The 15359-nt window shown below is 51.2% G+C and overlaps 1 protein-coding gene and 1 pseudogene across 1 annotated transcript; both read right to left on the reverse strand.

Annotated features, from left to right (window-relative positions):
- LOC119622774 (phosphatidylinositol 3,4,5-trisphosphate 3-phosphatase TPTE2-like) overlaps positions 1-15359 on the reverse strand; it is a 91977-nt pseudogene that overhangs the window by 17908 nt on the left and 58710 nt on the right.
- On the reverse strand, positions 3488-14800 carry LOC103247571 (ral-GDS-related protein-like). The gene is given in 14 exon segments (XM_073007099.1): positions 3488-3814; positions 4321-4442; positions 4793-4816; positions 5407-5481; positions 5963-6037; positions 7607-7679; positions 8173-8273; positions 8646-8861; positions 9630-9952; positions 10093-10286; positions 11668-11840; positions 13860-13877; positions 13879-14022; positions 14454-14800. Coding segments are annotated over 14 exon segments (1719 nt in total). The 5' UTR covers positions 14595-14800; the 3' UTR covers positions 3488-3774.

Genomic DNA, 15359 nt, shown 5'->3' on the forward strand with positions numbered 1-15359 from the left:
AAATGAAAGAATGATACCTGCTATCATAAAAACACACTTAAGTACATAGCTCACAGACCCTATAAAACAACCATACAATAGAAAGTACCGAAAAAAAAAAAACAACAGCTAACGATTTCATGATAGGGTGAAAACCTCACATGTCAATATTAACCTTGAATGTAAATGGTTTAAACACACCACTTAAAAGTCACAGAGTGCACTGGGTGCGGTGGCTCATTCCTGTAATCCCAGCACTTTGGGAGGCCAAGGCGGGTGGATCATGAGGTCAGGAGATCAAGACCATCCTGACCAACATGGTGAAACCCTGTCTCTACTAAAAATGTAAAAATTAGCCAGGCATGGTGGCACATGCCTATAATCCCAGCTACTCAGGAGGCTGAGGCAGGACAATCACTTGAATCCAGGAGTCAGAGGTTGTGGTGAGCCAATATCGTGCCACTGCACTCTAGTCTGATGATAGAGTGAGATTCTGTCTAAAAAAAAAACCAACAACAAAAAACAGGCTGGGTACGGTGGCTCATGCCTGTAATCCCAGCACTTTGGGAGGCCGAGGTGGGTGGATCTCCTGAGGTCAGGTGTTCGAGAGCAGCCTGGCCAACATGGTGAAATCCCATCTCTACTAAAAATACAAAAATTAGCTGGGCATGGTGACAGACACTTGTAATCCCAGCTACTTGGGAGGCTGAGGCAGGAGAGTTGCTTGAACTTGGGAGGTGGAGGTTGCAGTGAGCCAAGATTCCGCCATTGCACTCCAGCCTGGGCAACAAGAGCGAAACTCCATCTCAAAAAAAAAAAAAAAAAAAAAAAGAAAGAAAAGAAATCATTCCCTTTGCAGAATCATAGATGCAGCTGGAAGTCATTATCCTGAGCAAATTAATGCAGGAACAAAAAACCAAATACCATATGTTCTCACTCATAAGTGAAAGCTAAACAATGGGTGTTCATGGACATCAAGATGGCAATAATGGACACTGGGGAGTTCTAGAGGGGGCTCAGCAGAAAAGGGCATAGGCTGAAAAACTAACTATTGGGTCCTATGCACAGTACCTGGGTGATGCAATCAATCATACCCCAAACCTCAGCGTCACACAATATTACCAATAAACCTGCACACGTACTTCCAAATCTAAAATAAAAGTTACATTGTACCAAAAAAAATAAGCTCAAAAAGAAAAAAAAAAAAGTGTTTTGCCCATTAAAAGACAAGTAATAAAAGAGTACATGAATCATCCTATATCAGAAATCTATATAAATGTAATTTGTATGCAGGCTGGATGGCACCCAAGCAAAGAAGGCTTTGCTTGCAGAAGGCTTGTGGAACCCTGTTGAGGCTGCATCTTCTTCACAGCCATCAGATTGTTCCCTGAGGTATCTGCTTAGCAGTGCACAGGCTATTTACATGGAGGGCTTTGGGGAGCTGTTGGGTTTGGGTTTGGCTGGGGCATGAGTGTTGGCTGTGAGATCTGTCACAACCTCGTCCTATGGGACACACAGTCTAGGATTCTTCTTCCCAGACCACCATCCTGCCTGTCACCGCTCCTATGGCAGGTCCACAGCTGCTTGCTGGAAGGGTGTTGGGAAGTATTGGTCTGCCAGCTGTGACATCCTCCTGTTCTGCTGAATCCCAGCAATCCTCACTTAGAGTCTGGGTCTCAGAAGGCTGTGGCCCTGAGTTCTTGGCTGGCTGAGTTGGTGCTTTTGTAGCCTCTGGGGCTCTTGTATGTGAGGCCTGACCTGAGTTGCTTCAGGAAACTTTTGCCCCTGAGGCTGCCTCCTGCTTAAGAGCAGAGTCTTTGTGTGGAGATCTGGCTGGCCTCCCTGGCGCCCAGCCTGTCCTGTCCTGTTATGTCTGGGTTTGAGGCTGTGTGGACGGCTCTCTTCCCATAGAGGAGGTAAGGCCAGTCATGTGGGTCAGAGTGAAGCATGGCGATCCCAGCTGGCTCTGCCCATCCTTTGACTGCAGGAGTCTGAGAATGACCAGGCCTGGGGAGCTGCCCTTCCTGGGAAACAGTTTGTCTCCTCCCCTACTGTGGAGTTTCTGGATGTGACCCAGAGGGCGCTGGGCCTCTGTAGTTTGTGCTGGGTGTAGCCGTGTGATTCAGGGTGGGAGGTGCACCCTGAACTTTCTTTCAATGTGTAGGATGCCTTCTTTTTTATTATTATTATACTGTATGTTCTAGGGTACATGTGCACAATGTGCAGGTTTGTTACATATGTATACATGTGCCATGTTGATGTGCTGCACCCATTAACTCATCATTTACATTAGGTATATCTCCTATTCTATCCCTCCTCCAACCCCCGAACCCACCACAGGCCCCAGTGTGCGATGTTCCCCTTCCTGTGTCCAAGTGTTCTCACTGTTCAATTCCCACCTATGAGTGAGAACATGCGGTGTTTGGTTTTCTGTTCTTGCAATAGTTTGCTGAGAATGATGGTTTCCAGCTTTATCCGTGTCCCTACAAAGGCCATGAACTCATCAGGATGCTTTCTTTAATGGTTCATTGTTTCTCTTTCCCACGCGGAAGCTCTAAAATGATGTATAGTCCCATGTGTTTGTATTCACATTTGTTAGCCGTGATTTTTGTGTCCATCCAAAAAGAACAAAAAATAAGAAAGAAAAAGTATTGCCAAATCAATTGCGTGGCCTAAGGGTTTCTTGCCATAGATAATTTTTGCTTTTCTTTTCTTTCTTTTTTGCAAACTGCATGCATAGATACCAGTTTTGCTGAAATACAAACTCCCACTTTTCTTATAGGAGCTTTGTGGCTCCAGGACTGAATTTAAGTGTTTATTTTGTGCTGATTTGGGGTATTATATTTCAGACCCTGAAATGTTGATTTCTTTGACTTGTTTTTATCTGATATACCACAATGGGGCTCATGTTCAAATTAAGCTGTGGGACATCCTTTAGATACTGGGTTCAAACAATTCTCTCCTTCCTTGATGTTCCCTTAGGGGAGAGGTGTCAGAAAGTCTGGGAAGATCCATAGTGGGAAAACTTTATTTCCTGGAGACTCATGGCCAGCTCCCTTGTGCACAGGACTTCTGGAGAAGGCCAGCCCTACCACTTGCATAAATACCTCCCATCTCCAGCCCTTCAGTAAATATTTAAGTGATTCATTAAATATTTACAACTTAAAAAAGTAGAGTAACCCAGTGGAACTTGAATTTAACTAGAATTTAAGTTTGAGAGTAGCTGGTCAGTAGAACAAGAGTGGTAGATTGGGTGACATACTATGGTTTTTAAGGGTTTTTTTGTTTGTTTGTTTTATTTTTTGTTTTCCTTAAACAGAGTTAACAATAATTAATTTGAATAAAGAAGAAAAACATTAAACGGTTGGCAGGTAATGCGAACGCTATTCCATGACTTGTTCAGCCATAGCCTCAATTTGGCATGCTAGACTATGAATCCTAAAGACTGGTATACGGTTACTGCACTGGAGTTACTGTTCTCATTCCAACAACTATAGAACATTCTGAATAGTGTTTTAAAATTTTATTTTAATGAAAGGTAAGAAAAAAAAACTATTACTTATACACTAAAGAAAATAAACATAAAATGGTTTCCTGCCTGACTTGCAAAAGTCCCATGGCCTGATCCTGGCCAGCAGGAGGAGCTGGGGTTGAGAAGCGGGGTCAAGATACAGCTGAGCTGCCAGCCACCTAGATGTGGTTTCCTGGTGTCACGGTCTCAGTGAAGGATGATGCAGAGCCGGTGATCTGGCCAGCATCCCGGTGGGGTCCCAGGCACTGCAGGATGTTTCCAGCCTACTGGGATTCAGGCTCTAGCTGACAGGACAGCTTGTAGCTGCAGGACAGAGAGGCAGCTGTGAGGCCACCATGAACCACACATCAGGTCCCCTCTCAGTGCCTGCCCAGCTGAAATCCTGGGTCCCCAGCAGTCCCCATGCAACAGGGCTTGATGCTGGCGGTGAAGTCATGGCCATAGGCTCCCTGCAGCTGTCCACTGGGAGCCTCCTCTAGGCCACGTTGGGTGGCTCACACCTGTACTGTCAGTACTTTGGGAGACTGAGGTGGGTGGATTGCTTGAGGCCAGGAGTTTGAGACCAGCCTGGACATCATCGTGAAACCCCACCTGTACCAGAACAACAACAGGAGAACAACTGGACATGGTGGTGGATAGCAGTAGTGCCAGCTGCTTAGGAGGCTGAGGAAGGGCTTGAGCCCAGGAGGCAGATGTTGCAGTGAGCAGAGATGGTGACACTGCAGTGCAGCCTGGGCGACAGAGCCAGACCACGTTAAAAAAAAATGCAGAGCCTTCTCCCACCCTCTGCCCATGTGCCAGGCCCTCACCTCTCCTTTTCACTGAGCTGCTCCATTCTTGAGAAACAAGTGACAAATTTCTCCAGAGGCCAAAGCCTGTAATTCATGGCAGCCACTTGGAGCAGCTGCATTTCCTGCAGAACGCGGACCTCCTAGAGACAGAAGGCAGGATGCTGACAGGGCCTGGGCAGAAGATGCTGAGGGGGCCTTTGGCAGGCAGGAAGAAAGGCCTGGTCCTTGGGGCTGTTCTGTGAAGGGGCCCCATGAGGCCCTCAGCCTGTTCTCAGAGTTGGATGTGAACAGGCCCTCGTGCAGGAATTGGTCTTTGATTCCAGTGCCTTTCCCACTCTCTCCACTGGGATAGGTCTCCTCCTCCTGTGTGTGTCAAACCCTCCCAGTAAACCTAAGATGTAGAGGATGGAGCCAGGGAGTGTCTTGCTCAGGGTGGACTGTGACATCCACATCTCCACCCTCAACCAATGTGAGTGCCCCAGCTGCTCACCTTTCTCCTCTTGTTGGTGTTGCCCTGGAAGGCAGACAGAGTCCATCAGAAAGGTCCCTGGCCCACAACAGCCCCACCCCATCCCTTCCCATGCTGCACTTCTGCCAGGGCCACCAGGGTCAGGGGATGTGCGCATGACAGAACTTGAACCTGCCTCAGGCTCTGGGCACTAAAGCAGGGGGCAAGGGAGCTGAGGCTCAGGGACCTTCTGCCCCGACCCTCTCTGATGACAGACAGAGAAACTGAGGTGTCTCATAGAATGAAAGCACTCAGTGACCCTGGAATTGCCTGCCCTTGGAAAGGCTCAATTTCACCCTTCTATTATGGGACTACCCCATGGGGAATCTGAGTCCAGTTCAGCCCACACTTCAGCAGCATTGCAGTCAGGCAGCTCTGCAGCTTCACCACTCAGGGATAGGGACTGGTGGCTGCCATGGAGCCTCCTTCACTCAGCCGTATGAGATGGGCCTGACACCCCCACCCACAGGAGCAGCTGTGAGGCTCTCAGGAGAGGACGTTTTCCAAGGGCTGAGATCTAAAGGCTTGAGCCAGGCCCCTCTCCTCCCAAGCCTCAGGATCCTGGTTCCCAACCAGCCTGCCCCGGGCTCACTCACATCCAGATCATCCGGGATGGCCGAATCCAACCTGTGTAACTCAGTCAGAAAATCCCCCAGGAAGGGGACCACGCCCTGTGCCATGGAGGGGTGGAGAGGTGGGAGGGGTAGTGGTGATGAGTATTGACCCTTGGGTGCCTGCCCAAGGCCCTGTCCCATGAAATCCCATCAGCCCCTGTCTCCCAGAACCCCCTCCCCAGGTCTCCCAGTTGTAGCAGCCAAAGACCCTCAGCTGCCTTTCCCAATTCTCTGCCTCCTCTATTCCAGCTGACCTCCAAGTCTGGCAATCACTCCTAGTTACCTCTATGGTGGGATTTTAACAAGTCACAAGGACCTGTGGTCCCAGCCTTCCCCTTCCCCACATCTACTCTGACTCCAGCTTTCACAGTCCCTTGCTCTGGTCTCTCCAATGGAGGTTTTCCAGGCCCAGTGGCCATAGGAGGACAGGGCTGGAGAGGAAGCCCCCACTGTCTTGATAAGGAGGTCTCCAGCTGGTGGGGAAAAGAGCCCTGTCCTCTGATCCCCTGCGGTCCCTCCATGCCACAGTCTCACTCACCTTCTTCTGCTTCTGCAACCTCATCTGGGCTCTCTGGGGGTTCCTCTCCTGGGTGGCCACCTTAAAGCTCCCCGCCTGCCAGGTATCAGGGACAGGGACAGCGAGGCTGTCTTCCCTTCCTCCAGTTACACCCCATCCACCCCACACTTGGATCCCCAGGGACTGGCATGAGTCACCTGGCATAGTGCTCATACCACTGGCCAGCTCCACACTCCCTGTGTGTGTCACCCAATCATGCAGCCAGGCCTCCCTGAGACTGTTTCCTCTTCTGTAAAGAGCCATGAAAACCACAGCTACCTCACAGGGCCTCCTGAGTACTGTTTCCTGTAGCTGTTGTCATTGTTCTCCCCCTCATCCCTCTGAGGAAGAACCATTCAGGAGCACCTTCCAATTGCTTTCTTTTCTTGAACCTCATTTCCACCCTGTGAGGCCTGCACTACAGGCTCAGCATCCCTTCATTTTCCAGATGAGGAAACAGAGACCCAGAGTGGGCAGTGACTCCCCAGGGCCCCAAAAGAGAGGGCACCTCCTCCCCCTAGTGGAGGTTCTGTCTCGGCTGCCTTCACCCCACATCCCAGCACCACCACCCATCACAGTCTTGTTCTCTGGAGTCTCTGAGTGTCTAGCTCTCCAGTCTTGCGGAGTCGTGATGGGAAAGGGGCAGAGCATTTTAGAAGACCTGGTTAAGTGGCACCTGCATATCTGAGTCCCACTGGAGTCTCTGCCACACAAAGTGGGTTTGTGCCTTGCCAAATCCATGGTTTGGCCTTGCCAATGATCCCCCAGGGGAGTTCCGTGCACAGAACTCTCTCTTCCTCCACTCAGGATGTGGCCTCCTGAGGCGACACCTCTGATGGATATGGCAGGTTTTCCAGAATCCTGGGTGAGGTGACAAGTTGCCTTCTCATTTGCATGGAGGATTCTGCGATCTGGTCAGGGAGGATCCCCTAGGAATGCATGGATCCCCAGATACTTGTCATGAGCATGTGTCACTGCTAACTGGTGAGAATCCTGTGACATGACCATTTCCAGATGTCTGCAAAGGGCAGAGCGGGGAGTCCCAGCAAGCACATACATCTGTCCTGAGTTTGCCCATTGGTACCCATAGCTGGGCAGTCTACTGGACTCCCTGGCACATGAGCTTCCTCTATTGTTGTTCCCTCTTTCCCCCAGTGTGGACTACAGTCCCTGCCCATGGAGGTGCGTTGCAGACAGAAGCAGCAGCAGAGGCCTGACTTCCTGAGGAATTGCTGCCAGTTTGAGGAAGGAAGAAAGTTCCACCTACAATGACCACCCCCAGCCTGGAGGAAGCTCCAAGCCAGCAGCATAGACCAGCATGGGAGCCAGAGTCCTGCTAATGCTGTAGCTCATCACCCCCACTCAGAAGCCCAGCAGCCCAGCAGCCATTGGCACATCCCATTTCCAGGGCCTCCTGCCCCCGTGCCCCCACATGCCCATGGACACCCACACCTCTCTTTCTGGTTGCCCAAGGTAGGCCTGGAGGGAATTTTTCAAGTCCACTTTCTGTAGGTAAGTCAAAACATTACAAAATAACCACTGCACACCGGGTCCAATGCCCTTGCAAACTCACTCTTTTCTCTGACCCTTAAACACTTGCCCCGCATCTCCCAGACTCCACTGTACCTTGATCAGCAGGTCCCTCTTCACTACAGTGTCTTTTTTGCAGAGTTCTTTTAGATATTTTGTGCTTTTGCTATGGACAGAGGAAAGAAAAAAGGGTAAATTTGGGAATCAGGGGGCAGATTTGTGAGTTCCAATCCCTTTTGTTTGAAAACCCAGTGAATCCCAGCTTCCTGTGTGAGCGTTTCCAGTGGGGTCCTCTGATGACAAGGGCTCCAGAGGACCAGGGTGGGACTGGTAATATTACTCTCCTGGCCCATCTCTACTTCACATGAGCCCCGTCATGTTCACAGTTAACTTCCACCTGGACACAGTTCCACTGTTGGGTACAAACACCTGAAAGCCTCCAGGTGGCTCTAGCCTGTTCCTGATGGTTAAAAAACCCTTAGTCCTGAGTCGGAAATCCTTGCCTAGGAGTCCAGGGCAGCTTAGTGACCACACCCACCAGCCCATCCCTGCTCCAATGTCCCTGGTCTCCAAGAACCTTTCAGAGTCATTGAGGGCACATGGGGAGACCTATGGGTCCCGAGGTCAACCCTGGTGCTCCGCTGGAGGGAGCTCCTCATCTGGACACTCCTGCCCACGTCTTGTGTAGCCCATGTATTGGGTTGCTGCGCAGAGCAGAGACGATGGCGTGCACTGAGGAGAAGTTGTTGAGGCGTAGGCACTCCTGGAGAGGGAAGAGTGAGCTGTGAGGTTCAGAGTTGGAGTCAGACCCACTTCAGCCTCAGCCCCCTCTGCTGAGATCTCCCTTCCTGAATGAAGCAGAGGCCCAGGGAGCCTCAGGAGGGTACACCTGGTGCTGAGTGAATGTCACTCATCTAGAAAGATTTCAGTTCAACCCAAGGAAGATCCCAGGTCAGAAGTGAGCAGCCACCACTTGGCCATGGGGGTCAAGGTCAGGGAAGCTCTGGGAAGAAGAGCCTAGGGGATGTGCAGGGCTCAGGCTAGAGATATAGATGCCAATCCTGAAAGCCGATGGAGGAGAAGAGGCAGTTCCCCATTTTTAGAGAGGGAATTCCAAGGCCCAACCATGGCTTGCCCTGGCCACCTTGATCCAGTGCTCCACCACCCTGGCCCTGTCCTGGGCCCTCATGCTGTGGTCCCCGAGGCAGGAGGTGGTGACACAGTTGGTGAGCCTGTTGAAGTGTGCAATGGTGGCGCAAACTGTGGGTGCCACGTGCTCACTCCCCTTCTGATGTCGTTGGCCCCAGATGGATCCCAAGCATTCATAGAGTTCCACCTTCTTGAACAGCTCCTTTGGGGGAGGAGGAGAGTGTCATGGACACAGTACACCCCCGCTCAGAGTCACCCACAGTCCCAGGCAGGAAGTGAGCTCACAGTCATCCACAGTCTCTGGCATGAACAGAGCTGGAGCTCAGAAAGCTTTAAAATATGCTCCAGACTTGTGGGAGTCCCTGCGTTTGGTTTTCTGCCCACTGAGGGCCCTGAATGCATCATGGCCCAGAACCCAACATGGGTAGAAAGTGAGAGTGACGTTTTCTTCCAGGCCATTCTCACTCCAAGAACTAGAAGGTGGCTCAGGCCTGCCCATCCCGAGGCCTCTACTTACTCCCATCCCAATCAGCCCTCTACTCCTTCTCTCCATACCGGTGCGGTTTCCTTGCAGCAACTGCAACCTTCGGCGCTGTTTGGGTGTCTGCCATAGAATCTAGTATGCGTCAGGTACCTAATAAGTGCTGAGGGTAGTGAGGCTCCTGAGAAGCTGGGTGAGTGACCCATGGCCCTGCCTGCCCCTCGCTGATCACCTGCCCTGTCCTGCTTTCTGTCCATCCCCTGTCATTCAGTCTGCACAGTCACTCTGTGAAGCTGGTACAGGTGATTTCCCATCTCTGCTGTCCACATGCAGACAGGGAAGGCTTGTGGGTGAGGAAACTCATCCAGATCCCATGGTTGGTAAGAAGTGGGGCTGAAACTGGACCCAGGGCATTGGCTGCTCCTCAGGGAGAGGCTGGTCTGAGACAGCTGGTGCCAGACGCACAGCCTGCAAAGCCCAGCTGCTCACCGCATCTATGAGGGTCAGCTGCTCTGCCAGCAGCCTGGGAGGGAAGGTCGTGATGTCAGGCCACTCCTCAGTGTGTTGGCTCTTAACAGTCCCGGGACAGGGACAGGGTGACTCTGGGGCTGATTGTGGCTCCAGCACTGTTCCTGGAGGGGGCCCTTCCCCTGGTGCTGGTGCTGGTGCTGGTGTTGAATGTCGATATCCTTGTGCATCCAGGACTACAGGTGACTCTGGCTCCAGAGCAGGCCGCAGGTCCGCCAGCAGTGGTGGTGCTGGCTCCAGGGCCAGCATTGTTAATGCGTGTTGCCCAGGAGGTGGAGCAGGATCTGGAAAAGGAGAAAAGGTCACCATTCCAGTCACTCCTCACTGGGATTTCCAAGTATAGAAAAGACTGGATGGAATTTAAGGGAATTTTAGCCCCAAAACACCACCCCCGGAAAGTCTTCCAGACTACAAGCCTCCTCACCTTCTGGCTTGGCCTCCTTGGGCTCCGGAAGCACCAACTGGCCTAGAACAATTTCCTGATGGTCCTCCAAGCCCAGTCCAGGCCAGGTGAAGGTCCTGAAGGCCAGCTTTATCCAGAAAGTTGACCATTGCAGGGCCTGGCAGCAAACTGAAGTGTTTTCAGGGGGCCAGGTGAACAAAATGGAGCTGGTGGTGCTGGTGATGGAGTGGACAGCTGAGTCAGAGGCCTGGCCTTCTCCCACACAACCCTCCAGGGCACCCTTGTGTGGTTCTGGGTCCCTGGCCTCTTGCTGCCTGTGTAGAGGACAGCCCCACCCTACCCCAAGCCATCAGTGCTGTCCTGGAAGGGGCAGATCTGGCCATGTAGCAGGGCTGTATGGACCCCTCTGCGCCCCAGCGTCCCACTGACATTCTCTTCCCAACGGCCCTGGAGCACAGCACTGTGCACCTGGCCACTCAAGACTGCAGCTCCAGGCAGATTTGTGAGCAGCTTGCTCATCAAAGGTCCAGCTCTTGTTCCCCTGGTCCTGGGGTTAGGGGGGTAGGGGCAGATGTTGGCTGGAGGAGGACAAGGAGAGCTGAGAAGGCACGGTGCTGGGGATGGGTCTCTCAGTGGCCAGTTGTGACCGCAGCCTCACCTCTCCTTTGCAAGGGACCTAAGTCTCCATTTACAGAACTCTCTATTTGCCTTTTGCAGGGGAAGTCCCCAGATGTCAGCCTTGTTGTGGGAATTACAAGACATATGAACCCCAGGGCTCCTTTAGTCTCTCCTCTCAGCCAGAGTCCACATATTTCTCCCCATGTTTTGTGGGTGAAGAGGCCCTTCAGAACCCTAAGTCCCCCCAGTTTATACTTGTTGGGCTCCGTCATTCTAGTAAGAATCTGGGAGGATGCCACCATACGTAGAGGTGGCCATGAGGGTTTCACCTCTAACATTCTGTAGAAACGATTTGTTTATTGTGCCTACTGTGAGCACCTGACTCTGAGTAGAATTGAGGCCCAGGGATTGTCATCTGCCTTGTTTATGAAATTATGCCAAGTCACAAGAAGAATGATGCACAAATGAAGTGTTTTGTATGTATGTGATGAATGAGTGAACCCCAACCATTGGAGAAACTCAGTGAGCCTCTCCAGATGTCTGAATGGGCCTGTGGCTCCTTTTTCAGCATGAAGGGACCCCTCTTCTGTCTGTATCAAGGAGCAAGTCCAGCCAGAAGGAAACTCAGACATCGTTTACCAATGCCATTGCAGACTTGCTTTCTATGTGCCTTTCCAAACAGTAAGAGAGATGGGTCATTGCGGCAGAATGCTGAGAGCTGCTTCAGTGAGGGGGAAGAGAAAAGTAATAAACATGAATCACAGCACCCACAGCAGATTGTCCAGAGTTTTAGGCTCTAGGGACCCCTTTGTTTGCTGTGTCTTAGATCATTCATTCCCTACAAGAACGCTGTGAGGTTCATCTTCTCATTACTCCCTGTTCCAGAGGAGCCAACTGAGGCTCCAAGAGGTGCATCTTCAAGACACAGCCAGTATGGGACAGAGGCACCTCGGTGCCTTGGAGGGGATGGACACTCACCTTCTAACCAGTAGTTCCAAAAAGTGTGGCACGGTAATAAAGTCCCAGGAGGGACCCAGGCAGGTAGCATAAGAGGAGATGGGTTTAGTTAGAAAGGCTGGAACCAGGGACTCCAACAGCTTCTCCCCTGTGCTGGGCTGGAAAGTTGGCATCCTGCAGATCTCATTTTCATACTAGGGGGACAAGGAGGGACATGAGAGTCAGTGGTAACACTATGAACCACCAGAGGATCGGGATCTGGAACTCACACCAAGAAGCATCAACCCTTCAGGGATTTGTGCATGTTGAGAACCTGATTGCCCATGGTGAAAAGGGTTCTAGGCTTTCAAGGTAAAATTGCATGTGAGGATGGGGAAAGATAAAATGATTCATGCCTTCAAGGCATCAGCACGGTGAATGTGAGCTGTGGGGCAATAACACCCTCTGTATCAACAGCCTGCATGAAGAGGATCATCCCTGCAATCCTCAAAAAGCACCCTCATGGTGGAGAAGAGGAGACGCGGGCTTTTGGATGTCAGATGCTTGCTCAGCAGCACACGGGTCAGAAGAGAGCACCTTCCACAGGGAGGACTGGATGAAATTCCCTCTAGGCCACCTGAGGCTCCACTTCTTATATGGAAGGAAAGGGTCTGGGGAGGTCTCATCCCCTCCTTATTTTAGTGACAGCACACCGGACAAGATGCTCTAGAAGAACCCTTTGACTTAAAGGGATATGATTGTTTTTTTCTTTAACATGAATGTGAGTCTGGAGAAACAGCTACGGCCATCCCAGCCCTGGCCAAGGGGAAAATGCCGGAAGACTCCAGGGTGGGAGGAAGTGCATCCCAAGGCCCAGGATCTGTCAGGCAACTCATGGAAGAGAAAACGCAGGCAGGTATTGAAACCGGGAAAGGTTACAGAAATGTATGGTTTAAAGCAGAAATGAAACAAGGTGATTCTCTCTGTCACATAGACAGCAGATTGACAAAAAGTTAAGAACATGTTAGTATTCAGGGGAGGTTGTGTTCAAAGAAGCAGCTACCTTCAGAGGCTGTTGGTAACGCTGTGAGCAGCTGGAGCCCTTTTGGAAAGTCAACTGGCTACACCTGTTGAAACTTGCTATCTGCACATCCTTTCACCCAGATATCCCTTTCCCGGGTGTGTGTCTTCCGCAGGGGATTTGTGTATTTTATGGGTTGAATTGTGTCCCCTCCCCCAAATGTAACTGTTTCTATTCTCAACTCCAGAGACTCCGAATTTGACTGTGCTTGGACACAGAGTTCTCCAAGAGGTAATTCAGGAGAAGTGAGTTCATTAGGGTGGCCCCTAAGTTAATATGCCTGGGCTTCTTACAAGGAGAGGTGGTCAGCACACAGAGAAGTTCAAGAGAAGGCCCTGTGCTGACTGAGATAGAAATCAGCCATCTCCAAGGCAAGGAGAGAGGCCCAGAGAAACCACCCCAGACTGACAGCTTGACATTGGGCTTCCAGTCTCCAGAATTGTGAGGAACCAGATTTGTGTGGTTAAGCCTTTCAATCAGCGTGCATGTTACGGCAGCCCTGGCAAACTGCTCCAGCCTGTTAGGACACACATAGGATTATGCTCCCTGCAGAAAGGCTGCCTAGAAAGGGAATTTTATCATGACAGGCTCCACCAGCACTGAAAGGCTGACCCACTGTGGAACATGGCCTCCCTTAAGGAATATTACAGTGACATGCGAGGGTGCAGCAGGTGCCCGGTGGGTCTGCAGGGATGAGTTCTCTGAGATGACACTTTAAAGACAGATGCATAGAGTAACTTCACCTTCTTTTGTTGTAATCACCACCCCCCCCCCCGAACTTATTTGTGTAGAAGTGTTGGATTTTAAGTCCTAGAAGAGGTCAGCAGGGCAGGGGAGCTGCCTATTGCTGGACATACACTTAGGGTGGGGAGTTAAAATGATAACAGTATGAGTATGTGCTACAATGTTACCATCATACCCAAGTCTTGTAGCAACATGCTGAGATACTCCTGGCATAGCAGAAAGTGAAAACAGAAGGATTTTCTCGGATCTTCCTCTGATAGGTGAAAGGGACTTTGCCTGTAACCAAGTTACCCCTGGGGACTAATGGCAGCCAGATTCCTTTGGGAGAGGACAGTGGCTCACTCAAGTGTGAAAGCCCTAGGACAGAGCCTAGGGAGTCCCCATATTCGTGTTTGAGTCCTGGGCCCACCCTGGTTTTCTGGAGTCCCTGTCTGTGGAGACCCTTCTGTGCCCAGTCTCACCCCAGACCAGCACTGGCCATGGTTGGTAGAAGGGGGTCCCTGCCCTTCTTTGAAGAAGATGGAGAAATGGAATCCATCCAACAGCTCCTGCTTGATCTGCTGTGTGGAGCTCTGCAAAGAGAGTGAACCAGGTGAAGAGGTGTCAGTGGCCTGCCTGGCTGACCCCACAGTGGGACACCCCCATTAGAACTCCTCCCTGGCGCCCCCTTCCCCAACAGGATTTGGCACATAGGAGCATCTGTGTAGACCTCCAGCCAGAGGAGCTTGAGGTCTCTGGAAGATGACAACTTGAGGTCTTGGGATTCAGATCTGAGCAGACAAACTGTGTCCTCGACACTCACCTTCCCATCCTGAAGGTGTGGTCTGGGCTGTGAACCTGACATACTGACCAGGCTCCCAACCCCTGACAACATACCTGCTCCTGTCCAGGGAGGGCCCCTCTTCTCCTGTTTCCCCCAAACACATGGGGAGGGGCTCAGCACTGCCCTAATGGACACAGTTGAGGCCTGGCCTGGACGGGCCTGCCCTGGGCCCTGTGTTACCTGTGGGTGCCTTCTGGCAAAGGGCCAGAGGCGTCGAGGGTGAGGGTTGTACCAATGTCTATATTCTCGAGAAACAGTCTCATTTTGGCCTCTTCTGCGACGAGGAGCACGGCAGCATGTCGGGACACAGCAGGAGAACATGTTGTTCTCTCGAGTGTCGACTATCAACTGAGCTGGAAATGGGGCTGTGTGTATAATATGGGTGCCTAGTTACCAGAATTCTAAGTTCTGCTGGGGTCTGTCTGTAAGGAAGTGAGGTCACATCTTGTAGGTTCCATCCTGTAACCTCCTCCTTTCCATAAGACCTACTCAAAGGCCCCACTGGGCTTCTGGCCACTCACCCTCCCCCATCAACTCCTTACCTTTCACCATTATGCCAAAGTGTTCCCCTTCAGCACCTTGGGAAGACCTGGATGTAACCAGGGTCCCAGGTTTGAGGAGACAGTTCTGGGTCAAACAACCTTTATCTTAGCAATTGTGAGACCCTAGAGAACTCCTTTGGTGTTTTGGGGCCTCCCCAGCATGCACAATGGGGGTTATGCTAGCATCTCCCTCCTAGGAAACTCATGAGGTGTGTTTGAGATAGATCTTATAAAACTCATGGTGTGGTGTTCCCTGTAGATATTGCACACACTTACAGATGGAGGAAATTCAAAAAGGAGTGAGAAGTAGCATGGAATAGAACTCCAGTGGGCCTGGGGTCCACAGTGTGGTCTCAGGAGAAGACACTTTTGCTCTGGGCCTTGTCTTTCATGCCGCATCAGTAGAGGTTGAGATTAAATGAAATTCAGACCTCCTCCTCTGACATTGTACCTTCCAGTGCCTTCCCGTTTTATTTAGACCCAGATCCTGTGCCTCATCTCAGCCTAGGGTGGGCAGCATCCACAAAGACAGCACTGAGGGGTT

Source organism: Chlorocebus sabaeus, chromosome 19 (genome assembly GCF_047675955.1).
Source record: "Chlorocebus sabaeus isolate Y175 chromosome 19, mChlSab1.0.hap1, whole genome shotgun sequence".
Classification (NCBI taxonomy): Eukaryota; Metazoa; Chordata; class Mammalia; order Primates; family Cercopithecidae; genus Chlorocebus; species Chlorocebus sabaeus.